General features: G+C 36.6%; 4 protein-coding genes and 1 non-coding gene across 8 annotated transcripts; 2 read left to right on the top strand and 3 right to left on the bottom strand.

Annotated features, from left to right (window-relative positions):
* Positions 1-52: 52 nt before the first annotated feature.
* Positions 53-125, bottom strand: TRNAR-CCG. The gene has a single exon. It is a non-coding gene; the product is annotated as a tRNA-Arg (tRNA).
* A 50-nt stretch (positions 126-175) lies between these two features.
* LOC103832400 (thiosulfate/3-mercaptopyruvate sulfurtransferase 1, mitochondrial) lies at positions 176-2,816 on the bottom strand. The gene is made up of 12 exons (XM_009108398.3): positions 2,550-2,816; positions 2,288-2,458; positions 2,154-2,213; positions 1,994-2,056; positions 1,771-1,895; positions 1,490-1,652; positions 1,354-1,413; positions 1,064-1,122; positions 914-995; positions 750-813; positions 597-664; positions 176-505 (listed from the first exon to the last, which is right to left on the bottom strand). The coding sequence occupies exons 1-12, from the start codon at positions 2,652-2,654 to the stop codon at positions 398-400; spliced, it is 1,128 nt and encodes a 375-aa protein (XP_009106646.1). The 5' UTR covers positions 2,655-2,816; the 3' UTR covers positions 176-397.
* Positions 2,817-3,345: 529 nt separating this feature from the next.
* On the bottom strand, positions 3,346-4,859 carry LOC103832399. The gene has a single exon (XM_009108397.3). It carries the CDS (start codon positions 4,606-4,608, stop codon positions 3,487-3,489), a length of 1,122 nt encoding a protein of 373 aa, XP_009106645.1. The 5' UTR covers positions 4,609-4,859; the 3' UTR covers positions 3,346-3,486.
* A 69-nt stretch (positions 4,860-4,928) lies between these two features.
* On the top strand, positions 4,929-7,322 carry LOC103832398 (proteasome subunit alpha type-2-A). The gene is made up of 12 exons (XM_009108396.3): positions 4,929-5,068; positions 5,342-5,411; positions 5,493-5,569; positions 5,666-5,730; positions 5,864-5,910; positions 6,039-6,114; positions 6,210-6,277; positions 6,403-6,472; positions 6,574-6,659; positions 6,737-6,799; positions 6,878-6,943; positions 7,033-7,322. Exons 1-12 carry the CDS (start codon positions 4,963-4,965, stop codon positions 7,079-7,081), a joined length of 843 nt encoding a protein of 280 aa, XP_009106644.1. The 5' UTR covers positions 4,929-4,962; the 3' UTR covers positions 7,082-7,322.
* Positions 7,323-7,559: 237 nt separating this feature from the next.
* Positions 7,560-15,920, top strand: LOC103832396. 4 transcript variants are annotated; one of them, XM_009108392.3, is made up of 6 exons: positions 7,560-8,997; positions 9,105-9,179; positions 9,970-10,092; positions 15,389-15,457; positions 15,535-15,612; positions 15,701-15,920. In XM_009108392.3, the coding sequence occupies exons 1-6, from the start codon at positions 8,924-8,926 to the stop codon at positions 15,870-15,872; spliced, it is 591 nt and encodes a 196-aa protein (XP_009106640.1). In that variant the 5' UTR covers positions 7,560-8,923; the 3' UTR covers positions 15,873-15,920. The 4 variants fall into 4 exon arrangements, with proteins under 4 accessions (XP_009106640.1, XP_009106639.1, XP_009106638.1 ...); XM_009108391.3 differs by having other exon boundaries at positions 9,072-9,179; positions 15,389-15,427; XM_009108390.3 differs by having other exon boundaries at positions 9,072-9,179.
* Positions 15,921-15,948: the final 28 nt, after the last annotated feature.

The following is a 15,948-nucleotide window of genomic DNA, read 5'->3' as shown; positions in this document are numbered from 1 at the left end:
CCTTCATATGCTTTTAATACGAACATGGAAGGCGCAAAAAAAGGCAAACATGCGACCACGGTGGGACTCGAACCCACAATCTCCCGCTCCGGAGGCGAGCGCCTTATCAATTAGGCCACGCGGTCATCTTGTTGTGTTCTCTGTCTTACAATTATAGTAATATTAAGTCCATCTCTGTTTCATGATCAAAGAAGACAGAATAATAACCTTTTGCCATCTGACAGAGGAATAAAAAAAATTCATGTTCTAGAAACACAGTCCTCTTTCACTTGAGGCAGATTCTAAGCAAAGCAATTGAATAATAGTGATTTATTGCAAGTTAAAAACACCATGGGTCTCATTGTATGTGGCCAATGTGGCTTTTAATCTTGTTGCTAGTAGCCTTTCCAAGGACATTTCATGAAGAAGATTCAGCTCCTTCCATGGGCAAGTCTGGTTCTGTTGCCCATTCAGTCCAGGAGCCATCATAGACTGGCACATCGGTTTTACCCAGTCGGTGAAGCCCCTAAGAGAGCAAGAGACCAAGTCAGACTCCTCTCCACCGTTTTACATTATATAATCTCAAATAAAAGTGGTGGATGAAGTTAGTTAATTACCATAGCCAGGATGCAAGCTGTTACCCCAGTGCCACAAGAGGCCATAATAGGCTTGTCCAGTGAGATTTCTACACCAAAAAAGTTTTAGGATGTTAAGACTTGGTTCATAAGGCGAAAACTCATTCTTCAAGTAGAGAGGAAACAGTTTACTACCTTCTTGTTCAAATCGTTTCTTCACTTCTTCTGCTGGTAAGAGTGTTTGAGAAGAATCAAGCAGCTGCAGTGCAGAAACAAAAAAAAAAAATTCACCAGATTAACTCAGATGCAGAAGATAGAAGTGGAGGAAGGTGTGTTATAAAGAGCCCTTTAGAGATTACCTGAGGAAAGGGGACACATTTGCTTCCAGGGATATGACCGCTTCTTATTCCCTTACGAGGTTCTGGAGCAGTACCGTCAAACCTGTTACAACAAGCGTATCAAAGATGGAACTCTAGCGAGAGCATTTCATCAGTGCAAATCATAAGTACCTGGCTTTGGAACGTGCGTCTATGTGTTGATGTGTCTGATCCTCCATGTTTTTCTTGACCTGTGTGTGAATTGACCAAATTAAAGTATACATTTACTGAGTTAGAGCACAAATGATGTTTTCAAGATTGAAAATTCTGAAAACTGACTCTAAATCTGATCCACAAACTGGATATAGATTAGACTCTCTTATGAGGATTTGAATTTGTGGTTCAATAGACAGAACGATCATAGAAAAAATGAAATCATAATCGCATCAATATGAAGACAAGACCGTTCAGAAAATGCCAACCTGATCAAGTGACCACACTAGATGTTGCTGAAACTTGGTCTGAAAGGTTACTGGACTGACCTGCAGAACCAAAAGAGACAAAGCTGTTACATTGAAAAATCTTCACTCCTCATAAAACCATACTTCCTAGACTTACGGTTTGTCCTTGATAAATTTTCTCAATAGCCTCACTTGCGGCACTGGCTTTCAGAATAGCATCACCTGATGCACTAGACTCAACATCATAACCTGAAGCACGCCATCTCGGCAGACCTCCATCCAGCACCCAAACTTTGTTGTGTCCAAAAGCTCTGAACATCCTGTTTAGAGTAGAATAAAAGAGCACCCATCAATTTTTTATTTATTTTTAAATACCTTAGGAAAGACACTGAACAAACCAAGAGATTTAAAAAGGACAAAGGAGAGCAAATAACTCACCACCATACACGGGCTGCACTATAGATCCCCTTAGCATCATAAACAACCACTCCGTTTTTGTTCTCAATCCCAAGAGCAGAACAACCAGCAGCAAAAGCTTCCTCAGACGGCAACATATGTGGCAACTGTTACCAAAATCATACAGTTATCTTACATGGTCGCCTTTATAGCAAAAACTCACAAGTAAGAACTATAAGTAAAGGGGGAAGATAGTGATTCTTACACTAGTTGACCGATCTGATATTCCATCCAAATCAAAGAAGAGAGCACCAGGAACATGAGCAACCTGTAAAAGAGAATTAAGTCTATGAGGATCCAAGTAGTGTATAAACTATTCAAACAGATTTTGCTTCTTTACTATAACACAACTCTAATGCTCTCACCTGATACTCCTGGATGGAGTTCCGCTTCTCTTCTGGCATATACCATGACGCATCCAAAACCTGAAGCAGAACATAAACAAGGTAAAGGTTAAGCATAGCTGACAAGAGTCTCGAAGAAAAGGAAGCGCAGTCACCTTCAAATCAGGCTCTCTAAGATTAGAATGGAGCCAGTCAACAGAAACAACAGGCTCATTGGTTGGTACGGACGATGTAGAGTATCCAGCTTTCCCCCCAACTCCACTAGAAGCCATGGCTCGACGAGCCCATGTAGAGGGAGCGCCTAACTGAGAGTAGAATGATCTCTTCTGCAATAAAGGGGAAGAAGAGCAACCAAAATGGTCAAAACCACTGTCCAGTTGAGAAATGATTAAGATTAGAGTTTCGATTACGACTTACACTCAGGAACGCGGCGAGGTTGAGTGTGGTTTCCGGAAGAAGAGAGGGAGTGATCAAGCGGCGACTTGCAGCCAGAAAGGCTCTGGAGAAAAGGGTCGAAGCCATATTACCTCTACAATGCCAAAGTTCTCTCCTTTCAGCTTGATTCTCTCCAGGGAAGAAGAAGAAGAAGGATAACGCCAAGAGATACTTACCAGCTTTTCATTAATGATCAATTGATCTCCTCTGCTACCTGCTACCACTAAGGCGTGTTTGGCCGTTACACAAACGTGATTCTTAGCGTTTTCACAGTGTGTGTGATACAGAGGAGCCCGGTTTAACTAATTGGTTAGGTGTTCAAATGTGATGACCAAACCGATGTTTCAAAAACATGATTGAAAATTAAACTGAATAATTATTTATGCTCCAATTCAATTCAACTGGATCAAAGCTGGTTTAATATATTAATTTTTTAATAATGTTAATAAAAATCAAATGTAAAATATTATAAATTAATTTAGTTTTTTTTGTTCATATGGTTGATTTATAGATTTTTGATAGTTTTTATCCAATTCAATAATTTTGAAATCCAATTTGATTAATAGTCAAACTAATTATTAGATTTAGTCTAGGTACGTTATCAAAATCCAATTTGATTAATAGTCAAACTAATTATTAGATTTAGTCTAGGTACGTTATCAGTTCATGATCAAACCTGGTTCAACCATCATGATTGGTTCGATTTTAAAACATTGGCGCTAACCGAACTAAACTACTTTTTTTTAGCACACCGAACTAAACTACAAAGAACAAAATATTATGGTTTTGAAATCTGAAAAGCTCTTTATTTTAGCCACAATCTTGGCTTAGAGGAACACTATGGAGTAGCTCCTACAAAAAAAACTGGAAGGTCCAAACTCATAAAGCTACACATTGTTACAAACTCAGAAAAAGAGATTCAAAAAGGGAATCCTTTACGAACATACTTCTTAGATTCTACACCCAACCGTTTCACGTTTTTAGCTTTCTCATAAAACTCCATCAACTCCTCTACAACATCTTCTTGATGACACATCACATAAACCTTCAAGAACCGTTTCTCGCTCATCCTCAGCGCTGTGGCAATGCTCACATCTTCCACCAAAGGCTTCATCCCCATTTCAAAGACTCTCGTCACCAAATCCACACGAGGCCTTATCTGAGTCTCGAGGTTGGCGAGGAGCAAGAAAGGGTGCTTAAGCACGGAACTAGCCGCGAGTTTCATCGTTGCTACGACGAAAGTCATGTTTCTCTGAACTTTCTCAACTGACAAAGTGAGAAGGATTGGGCATTTCCCACACAGACCCCAAATCTCATCTTCTGATAACCCAAACTTCTCCAGGTTGGCGACTTTCTCTTGGATGGTCTCCATCCTCGTAACCCCGATGATGGCTGCAACGTATTTAAACATCTTGGAGTCTCTGGTGACCCCAGTTTTGTGGATGTACTCGAGCTTTCCCTTGTTGAAGCTCGTTCTTGGAATCACCGTGGGGCGAGACATCAACATTGCAACAAGATCCTCCTGGCTAAACCCCAACCCTCTGTAGAACTCTATAGCGGGTTTGATCTTGTCATCGAGGTCATACAACATGAGAGAAGGGTTCCTAATAATGGCTTTCCGCAACACCTCTTTTGACCCCAGAACGTCGATGAAGTAGTTGATTCTTTCGTCGAGGACGAGGTGAATACGAGAGCTGAAGAACTTGGGACGGCAACTAACAATCTTCACAAGGTCGGATGATGTGATGCCCAACGGAGTAAGAAGGCTGAGTTTGAACTCTAGCTGAGAGACATTGGCTCTCTGCAAAGCCGGTCTACTAGTGAAAAGCTTCGAGATTTCATCGTCGTTACAGCCCCATTTTCTTAGAACTTCGAAAGGACTCAGTTTAACACCATCAACGCGTTGTTTTACTTCATTGACGCATAACGTCGAACACCTGGTGGTGAAGGTGGCAGATAAGTGATTTCTTCTTACTAAACTTGAACTAGTGGAGAGTAATCTGATGAAAGCTAATGGATTTATCTTCCCCGTTGAATGCATTTCAATAAAAGAGTAAACTTTCACCAATAATCAAACAACACCAGGCAAGTGACATTTAACAAGCGTAATCAGATGCTTCAAGAACTCTGAGAAAACAGTTTCACACCAACGACGAAGAGAAGAAGGAGGAAGCGATGGAGAGTGATCATGTGATGATGATGCGCACAGCGACTTTTCGGACCAGGTCTTGCGACGATTGTGTTCGTGTCCGAGCGAGTCTGAGGCGAGAGAGTTACTGTGGTCAAAACATAAGTTGATGTAAACTATTGGAGCATTCTGTAATTTTTAATAAGTGTCACTTACTGAAACGACGTCGTTTATAAATAAGTGCTAACTTAGTAACGACGTCGTTTAATGTTCTCAGTGCAAACTCTTTTGTACAAGAAATCAAAAGCTTTTAACTTTCACTACTTCCTTCGTCTCTCTCTCCCTTCGTCGTTGTTCGATCCGTACATCGAAGGTAAGCTATCATGTATTTTACGATAGAAAGTTCATTCCTTTGTTGAACCCAAATTGCGAATTGTAATCTGTTCTTCTGGGTTATAATAAAGTTGTTAACTTGATCGTTGAGCTCGATTTGATTCCTTTCCGACTCTAAATCCTGATTTGTTATCTTGTTATAGTAATTGGGTTTTAAGATTTAGCAGATTCAGCACCTTTTACGGTTCCAAGTTTTAATTTTTATTTTCTAGAAAATTTGTTAGAAGATGATATTATAATTGCAATGTTGCAGGTTTTTTTGAGGTAAGCTTAAGGTGTGCAATGGGAGACAGTCAGTACTCGTTTTCTCTCACTACGTTCAGGTATGAAATGAATCTCTTTTCTTGCATTTAGATTGGTTTCTTTGGAGATCTGATTTGGGTTGTGGTTTATGAAAACAACAGCCCATCAGGGAAGCTTGTTCAGATAGAACATGCTCTAACAGCTGTTGGATCAGGCCAAACATCTCTGGGAATCAAAGGTTTGTTGTCATTGACCTGTTGAAAACTCTAAACAAGAGACTCGTAAGGAAGAATTTTATTTTGTAGTTATGACTGTTTTTTTCTTTAATGCATAGCTTCAAACGGAGTTGTCATTGCAACAGAAAAGAAGCTTCCCTCTATTTTGGTTGATGAAGCGTCTGTAAGTTTCCTGTGTTCATCATGTTTCTTACAGTTTTATCAATTTTTTATTGCAATTAGCTCGTTTTCCTGCTTAATCTACTTGTGGAACTTCAATAGGGTTGTATAATTACTGTAACTAATGTCTGTTTCAGGTTCAAAAGATTCAGCATTTGACTCCCAACATTGGAGTTGTTTACAGGTTCTTCTTCTCCTCAGCTATCTGTACATCTTGTTTTGATAAAACAGATATGGATTTATAGCTTAAAATTTGGATTTGAGTGCTTAGTATCTCTCTCAATGCTAACTTTGGTGTTTGCTTCTGTGAAGTGGTATGGGTCCTGATTTCCGAGTTCTTGTACGAAAGAGTAGGAAGCAGGCTGAGCAATATAACCGATTGTACAAAGTAAATCTTCATTGTGTCTATTCTTATCTACTTTCTTGGAGTTAATAGAACTACTGCATGTATGATTAATCTTCTGAGGGGGTTTATCGTTGCAGGAACCTATTCCCGTTACGCAACTTGTAAGGGAAACAGCTACTGTGATGCAAGAGTTCACTCAATCAGGGTATTTAATACAATTCAAGAATCTATATGGTTACTTCCTCCTATTATGATCAACAGTGTTAAGAAGAGTTACTTATGAATCTTGCTTCTGTTTTTTTTTTACTTTCGCTGTCCTTTATGTAATAGTGGTGTGAGGCCGTTTGGAGTTTCTCTACTAGTCGCTGGGTACGATGACAAGGGTCCACAGTTGTATCAGGTATGTCCAACATTAAAGATATATATATATATATAACCATTATTGCTTATCTTTTATAAAAAAAAACATCTTAGTATCAGAGTTTCATTTTCTTCACTTAGGTGGATCCTTCTGGCTCTTACTTCTCATGGAAAGCTTCGGCAATGGGAAAGAATGTATCGAATGCTAAGACATTTCTTGAGAAGAGGTGAGTGTGATATAATAATAATAATAAAGTATATATTCTTGGAAGCATGTCATGACAATCTTAGTCTCTCTTATTAGGTACACTGAAGACATGGAACTTGATGATGCCATTCACACTGCCATATTGACATTGAAGGAAGGGTGAGACGTTTTACCTAAAACTCAATTTAGTTTAGTTCTCTCTGTTTTCTACAATCCTAACATCTCTCTGTTTCACAGATTTGAGGGGGAAATCTCAAGCAAAAACATTGAGATTGGCAAAATTGGTGCTGACAAAGTGTTCAGGTAACGTCTCTAAACTAATAAATATCAAAGAATCTTTTGTTATATTGCCATCACAATGTCTGAAAAGAGGCTGTTGTTATTATGTGCAGGGTGCTAACTCCGGCAGAAATCGATGATTACTTGGCTGAAGTCGAGTAAACTTCACCTTGGCCGTGCAACAAAACCAGGATTTGAATCCCAGTACTATCTTTTGTTTCTTCTTGCTGGTTGCACAAACTTGTTGGTGGCTGGTGTTGCTTCTGTAACTCTTTTGGAACTTGTTAAAGACTCGAGACTCAATTTAGAATCTGTTTTCATTTGTTTAGATAAGTTCAAAATATCTCTTCATGTGAAATTTCAGAACTGAGAAAAGTAAATTAAAATTATTTAACCTGAGCCATTTTTGGATTACATAAGATTTTTTTTTTTAACAGATTTTATTAGAACTTGTAGCATCAACCATTACATAGTTGGCAGTTTATACAAAGACTGAAACAATTTCAAACAAACAAGCAACTAAAGATTCTAAGTTGGCTGTGGGTTCATTCCAGCTCCAGTACTCTCTTCAGATAACCAAACAACAATACCGCCAAAGATAGATGAAACCGGGAAAGAACAAATGGACCTAACGAGCCAAGATGCTAATAATTAAGACACAAGAGGCAATGACTCCTCTAATAGTAGAAGCTTAGCCAGTATTTGAGCTTCTTCTTCTTCCAACAGCTTGACTCTTTCAAATCAGTGTTAAGAACACCTTTTTTTTGTCACAACTGCCATTCATTCATTAAAAAAACTTAGTTTGGTGGGGGCATTAAACCTGCCACAACCACCTAGTATTCATACAACAATAATGCATTTCTTTGCAAGCATATCAGCCTCACTGTTCCTCTCTCTCGGAATCCACTCAAAAGCAACACGATCAAAGGCGCTAGCTAGTATATAGATGTCTTCAACTATGAACAATGCTCATGTACTATAAAAGAGAGTTTAAGATACATTAATACAAATGTAGAATGTGGTTAGAAATTTTAAAACATCACTAAAGATTATAAGGTTCAATATATAAAACATTTACCAAAATTTAATATTTTCATAAGGGTATATTTCTGTCATAAAAAAAAGTCGTCGAAAAGAAAAAGAATAAGTTTTTTTTAGCGATTATATATCCTCGTTTTGTTTTGACGACTTTTTAAAAAATACTAATTTCTACTCTACCCTCCATTTAGAAAAAAATTCAAAAAATATAACAATATTGTGTTAATGTATAGTCGCATCCTACATTAATATATGATGATGTTGAAAGAGGTTTAGAGCCTTTGTTTTATCCGTTTTTCAAGAAAATAGTGATTTTGTAGGGGTTATTAGTATTATGAAGTTTTACTAATTAATTGATAAAAAACAGAATGATTCTCATGTACCATAAAAAAAAGTTTAACATATATTAATACAAATGCTTTAGTGTTGATAAAAATATTAAATTTTTGTAAATATTTTATAAAATCTATGTGTTGACCCCAGTGGATACACCGGTGTTAAAGAAGTCACATTGCATTTTTAGCAACAAAAAAACAGAGCACTAAAAAGGAGACTGAAGGAACGGTACTTGGTTGAGGTTTGAATCCGTAGCACTTGTCATGTTTCTTCCTAATCAATTACATTTGCTTTAGATGATAAACCGACTTTATTATTAATTTAAGTCCTAATTAAAATAAATTGTTTAATGAAATCAATCTACCGCATGTCACACACGTAACCATTTATATAACGGCTATAAATTTAATACTAACGGCTACAAATGGAAACTAATAACCAATATATACTTGTTAATCTCTATGACATGATCAACTCTTATTACACATACAGAGGTTGTCGGGAAAAAAACTAACATATACAGACCGAAAAACTGTTCAAGTTACTGAAATTTTTTGTGGATTTCATAGAGAGAGCGCAGCAGCTACGAGACGGACGGGGAAGATCGGGAAGGAGGAGGAGGAGAGCAAGATGATGACCGGCGGGAGGAACTACACACGTCTATCAATCGACAGCCAGAAAGTCTCTGGATCTGTCTGTACCCCGTAAGTTCCTTCCTCGATTCTTATACATGAGAGAGTATCTACGTTTGTACTTCTTCCGATCTGATCTAGCTTAGCTTCTATGTTATGTTTGTGTCGTCGGCTCTCAGACGATGGTTCTTCTCAAGAGAGAGAGGTGTGAAGATATCACCGAGTCATCATCTTCTTATCTGCTTCCATAAACGGTAACACTTTTGAAATCCCAATCTGATTTTTTGTTCTTTTTAACATTTCAAGCTTTGAAGAGTAGATTTTATATTAGCTTGGTTCATCTTAAAAACATAGTGTAAATTTGTGACAACAAATAGAACATGGTGTTCTGTCTGAGATTTATAAATAGTATGTTTCATTAAACTTTTTTGACTGTATTCAGACATACTATAAGTCATCAGAAATTTGAATTCAAACATAAACTTAATACAAAATGCAATATGTCTGAAACCTGTTCTTTTAATTATTATCTTGTTCCTTTTTGGTAATGACTAATGATTACAAGATGTGACCGAAGCTTTATTAAGATATAAATTCGACCGTTGATATACAAAATTATCAGTCTTGGACTCTCTCCTTTTGTAATATTTTAGTATCATTTAATTTATATTTACGTTTTATATGAAGTAGAGAATAGATTAAAAATCTAATTATTTATTGCTAAATTTACATTCTATTTTTTTAAACACAAGTAAATTTACATTCTTATTTTCTTTTTTTTTCTTAGTAAATTTATATAATCGGTTTTAAGATCTCGGAAACTAGAAAAATATAAATTATCATTTTATGAAAATTTCTGATAAATCAACAAATTCTGAAATCAAATTTAATGTTATTTGGTTAAACTATAATTGTTTTTCAATTACTAACAACTTTGGCAAAAAATCATAAATAATAATGTATGTTTGGTTATATCTTACTAGCCATTAGATAGATATTTGATCTCCCATTTTTAGGAGCTAACTCTGTTTAAATGTTTTCAAGTAATGAAAGTATTTCATATGGAGGGAGAGAAATGCTAGGATTTTTATCTCTACTGCAACACCCCCTGCTGCTCTTCGTGTTTCACTGGATCGTCTCATTCGAGACCGTCTTCTCTCTGTTCTGGTAAGATCTGCCTCCACTAGCTCTCTGCTGCAATTCTATTTCTCTTGTACTAGACCACTTTGATGGTCTTTTTTTGTTTTTGGAAAATTATTGTGGTTCTTGTTTGCTGTAATAAATTGCCTTGGCAACATTGTATAGAAAAAACCTAAAAATAGTATAAATCTTAACATTTTACCAAAAAAAAAAGTAATGAAATTAAAAGTTGACCAAAAAAAAAAGGTAGCTGAACAATAAAATAATTTTGAAATAGTACATGGCATAATTAGTTTTTAACTTTGATAAATAATTTTGCTGAAAAATATAAAAACAGACAAATAAATAATATTTTGCATTATTCCAATCATATATTACATAATATTTACAACATTATTAATTAAAATTAACAAAATATGATCTTTTTTTGGTCAAACATAAATTTCGTAGACATACATAAACATATATGCTTATGCATATACTTACGCATATACATATATAGATATGCATATACATACACACATACATATATACATAAGAATATACTCTAAACCATATCACTAATCCTAAACCCTAATCCAAACCCTAAACCTTAACCTAAACCCTAAACGTATATTTGCACCCTAAACCCTAAACCTATACTTACGCATATACATATATAGATACACATATACTTACGTATATACATACGTATATACATATATAGATACGCATATACATATATAGATTCGCATATATATACGCACATACATAAATACATACGACTATACCCTAAACCGTTTTTCTAACCCTAAACCCTATTCCTAACCCTAACCCTAACCCTAACTCCTAACCCTAAACCCTAATTCTAAACCCTAAACCATATTCCTAACCTCAAACCCTAACCCTAATTTCTAACCCTGAACCCTAACTCTACCTCCTAACCCTAAACCCTAACCCTAAATCCTAATCCTAAACCCTAAACTTATACCTAAACTTATACTTATGCATATACTTACGCATATACGCACATATATCTATACAGACAAATATACCTTAACCCTATTCCTAACCCTAAACCCTAACCCTAATTCCTAAACCTAAACCCTAACCCTAACTCCTAACCCTAAGCCCTAATCCTAAACCCTAAACCTATACTTACGTATATACCCTCAACCCTAAACCCTAACCCAAACCCTAACCCTAACTCCTAACCCTGAACTCTAACCCTAAACCTTAACCCTAACCCTAATTCCTAACCCTAACCCTAATCCTAAACCTTATTCCTAACCCTAAACCCCTAACCCTAACCCTAAACCCTAATCCTAAACCCTAACCCTAACTCCTAACCCTAAACCCTAATCCTAAACCCTAACCCTAATTTCTAACCCTGAACCCTAACTCTACCTCCTAACCCTAAACCGTAACCCTAAACCCTAATCGTAAACCCTAAACTTATACTTATGCATATACTTACGCATATATATATAGTTACGCATATACGCACATATATTAATACAGACAAATATACCTTAAGCCTTTTCCTAACCCTAAACCCTAACCCTAATTCCTAAACCTAAACCCTAACCCTAACTCCTAACCCTAAGCCCTAAACCTATACATACGTATATTCCCTCAACCCTAAACCCTAACCCTAATTCCTAACCCTGAACCCTAATCCTAAACCCTAAACCTATACATACGTATATTCCCTCAACCCTAAACCCTAACCCTAATCCTAAACCCTAACCCTAACCCTAATTCCTAACCCTAAACCCCCAACCCTAACCCTAACCGTAAACCCTAACCCTAAACCCTAACTCCTAATTCTAAACCCTAAACCATATTCCTAACCCTAAACCCTAACCCTAATTTCTAACCCTGAACCCTAACTCTACCTCCTAACCCTAAACCCTAACCCTAAATCCTAATCCTAAACCCTAAACTTATACCTAAGCTTATACTTATGCATATACTTACGCATATATATATAGTTACGCATATACGCACATATATCTATACAGACAAATATACCTTAACCCTATTCCTAACCCTAAACCCTAACCCTAATTCCTAAACCTAAACCCTAACCCTAACTCCTAACCCTAAGCCCTAATCCTAAACCCTAAACCTATACTTACGTATATACCCTAAACCCTAACCCAAACCCTAACCCTAACTCCTAACCCTGAACTCTAACCCTAAACCTTAACCCTAACCCTAATTCCTAACCCTAACCCTAATCCTAAACCTTATTCCTAACCCTAAACCCCTAACCCTAACCCTAAACCCTAATCCTAAACCCTAACCCTAACTCCTAACCCTAAACCCTAATCCTAAACCCTAACCCTAATTTCTAACCCTGACCCTAACTCTACCTCCTAACCCTAAACCGTAACCCTAAACCCTAATCGTAAACCCTAAACTTATACTTATGCATATACTTACGCATATATATATAGTTACGCATATACGCACATATATTAATACAGACAAATATACCTTAACCCTTTTCCTAACCCTAAACCCTAACCCTAATTCCTAAACCTAAACCCCTAAACCTATATTCCCTCAACCCTAAACCCTAACCCTAATTCCTAACCCTGAACCCTAATCCTAAACCCTAAACCTATACATACGTATATTCCCTCAACCCTAAACCCTAACCCTAATCCTAAACCCTAACCCTAATTCCTAACCCTAAACCCTATTCCTAACCCTAAACCCCCAACCCTAACCCTAACCGTAAACCTTAACCCTAAACCCTAACTCCTAACCCTAAACCCTAATTCTAAACCCTAAACCATATTCCTAACCCTAATTTCTAACCCTGAACCCTAACTCTACCTCCTAACCCTAAACCCTAATCCTAAACCCTAAACTTATACCTAAACTTATACTTATGCATATACTTACGCATATATATATAGTTACGCATATACGCACATATATCTATGCAGACAAATATACCTTAACCCTATTCCTAACCCTAAACCCTAACCCTAATTCCTAAACCTAAACCCTAACCCTAACCCTAACTCCTAACCCTAAGCCCTAATCCTAAACCCTAAACCTATACTTACGTATATACCCTCAACCCTAAACCCTAACCCAAACCCTAACCCTAACTCCTAACCCTGAACTCTAACCCTAAACCTTAACCCTAACCCTAATTCCTAACCCTAACCCTAATCCTAAACCTTATTCCTAACCCTAAACCCCTAACCCTAAACCTTAATCCTAAACCCTAACCCCTAACCCTAATCCTAAACCCTAACCCTAATTTCTAACCCTGAACCCTAACTCTACCTCCTAACCCTAAACCGTAACCCTAAACCCTAATCGTAAACCCTAAACTTATACTTATGCATATACTTACGCATATATATATAGTTACGCATATACGCACATATATTAATACAGACAAATATACCTTAACCCTTTTCCTAACCCTAAACCCTAACCCTAATTCCTAAACCTAAACCCTAACCCTAACTCCTAACCCTAAGCCCTAACCCTAAACCTATACATACGTATTCCCTCAACCCTAAACCCTAACCCTAATTCCTAACCCTGAACCCTAATCCTAAACCCTAAACCTATACATACGTATATTCCCTCAACCCTAAACCCTAACCCTAATTCCTAACCCTAAACCCTATTCCTAACCCTAAACCCCCAACCCTAACCCTAACCGTAAACCCTAACCCTAATTCCTAAACCTAAACCCTAACCCTAACTCCTAATCCTAAGCCCTAATCTTAAACCCTAAACCTATACTTACGTATATACCCTCAACCCTAAACCCTAACCCTAATTCCTAACCCTAACCCTAATTCCTAACTCTAAGCCCTAACCCTAACCCTAACCCTAACTTCTAACCGTAAACCCTAATCCTGAACCCTAAACCTATATTATATGCATATGCATATATATATATATATACGCATATACGCACATATATATTTAAAGACAAATATACCTTAACCCTATTCCTAACCCTAATTCCTAACCCAACCCTAATTCCTAACCCTAAACCCTAATTCTAACCCTAAACCCTAATTCCTAACCCTAATTCCTAACCCTAAGCCCTAATCCTAAACCCTAAACCTATACTTATGCATATACATATATACATATATATATACGCATATACATATATAGATTCGCCTATACATACGCACATACATATATACATACTAATATACCCTAAACTGTATTTCTAACTAAACCCTATTCTTAACCCTAATCCCTAACTCTAACCTAACCCTAATTCCTAACCCTAAACCCTAAACCTATACTTACGCATATACATCTACATATGAATATACCCTCGACCCTAATACCTAACCCTAAAACATAACCCTAACCCTGACCCTAATTTCTAACCCTAACCCTAACCCTAACCCTAACTCCTAACCCTAACTCGTAACCCTAAACCCTAATCTTAAACCCTAAACCTATACTTATGCATATACTTACGCATATACGCACATATATCTATACAGATAAATATACCTTAAACCCTAGAACCTATTCCTAACCTTAAACCCCATTTCTAACCCTAAACCAAAATCCTAACCTAAACCTATACGTACGCATATACATATATAGATATGCATATACATGCGCACATACATATATACAAATGAATATACCCTAAACTTTATTTCTAACCCTAAACCCTATTCCTAACCCTAAACCTAAATCCTAACTATAAACCTAAACTTACGCATATGCATATATAGATACGCATATACGCACATACATCTATACATACGAATATACCCTAAACCCTATTCCTAACCCTAAATCCTGATCCTAATCCTAAATCCTGATCCTAACCCTAAACTCTAACCCTAAACCCTAACCCTAATCTTAACTAATATATTCATACATATATTCATACATATATACATATACATGCATATACACATACATACGCATGTACATACTCATATATATATACATATGCATATACTAATGTATGTTTATAACAATAAGGATAAAAAAAATTAATTCCAATCGATTAGGAGTGTGATGCTTATTCTTTTGAGTAATATATCTGGATATTTTACTCGATTTTTTTATGTCATTTTGTGCACTTGTGGATATGTATAAAATGAGGAAGATGAAGAGACTCGGTACGCATAGGGTCAATACAATTCAAAATCTATATGATTACATCCTCCCAATACACTCAACCGGGTTAAGAAGAGTTTCTTAGTAGCTCATAGATTTAAGATTGATATGGCATGCGAAAATGTTAAAGCAAAACTGTACACATAAGCTAGACTACTGAACTTTTCTTTTAATTTCGGTTTCCTTGTCCTTTGTGTAATAGTGGTGTGAGGCCGTTTGGAGTTTCTCTACTAGTGGCTGGGTATGATGACAAGGGTTCACAGTTGTGTCAGTTATGTTCAACATTAAAAAGATATATAATCATTATTGCTTGTCTTTAAAGACATCTTAACATCAGAATTTCATTAGGTGGATCCGTCTGGCTCTTACTTCTCATGGAAAGCTTCGGCCATGGGAAAGAATGTTTCGAATGGCTCTTGAGAAGAGGTGATAAGCTTTTACTGTCTATGATATAACAGTATAAACGATATATGATTTTGGAAGCATGTCAAGTCATCTTAGTCACTTTTATCAGGTACACTGAAGACATGGAACTTGATGATGCCATTCTTGATTCTGTAAAACGTTTGGAACTTGTTAAGACTCAGAGACCCAATTTAGAATCTGTTTTCTTTTTCCTACGTTTTAAAATGTTCAAAACTTCCACAATCAGAAGTCATGCACACAAATTAACTGGGCTAGAATGAGAGAAGGAGATTAAAATCAATTAAGCTGAGCCTTTTTTTTGGTTGACATGATCTATTATAAGATAGTTAGTTCTTC

Source organism: Brassica rapa, chromosome A07 (genome assembly GCF_000309985.2).
Source record: "Brassica rapa cultivar Chiifu-401-42 chromosome A07, CAAS_Brap_v3.01, whole genome shotgun sequence".
NCBI lineage: Eukaryota > Viridiplantae > Streptophyta > Magnoliopsida > Brassicales > Brassicaceae > Brassica > Brassica rapa.
Note: the sequence above shows the minus strand (reverse complement) of the source record. Positions and strands in the feature narration are given on the sequence as shown.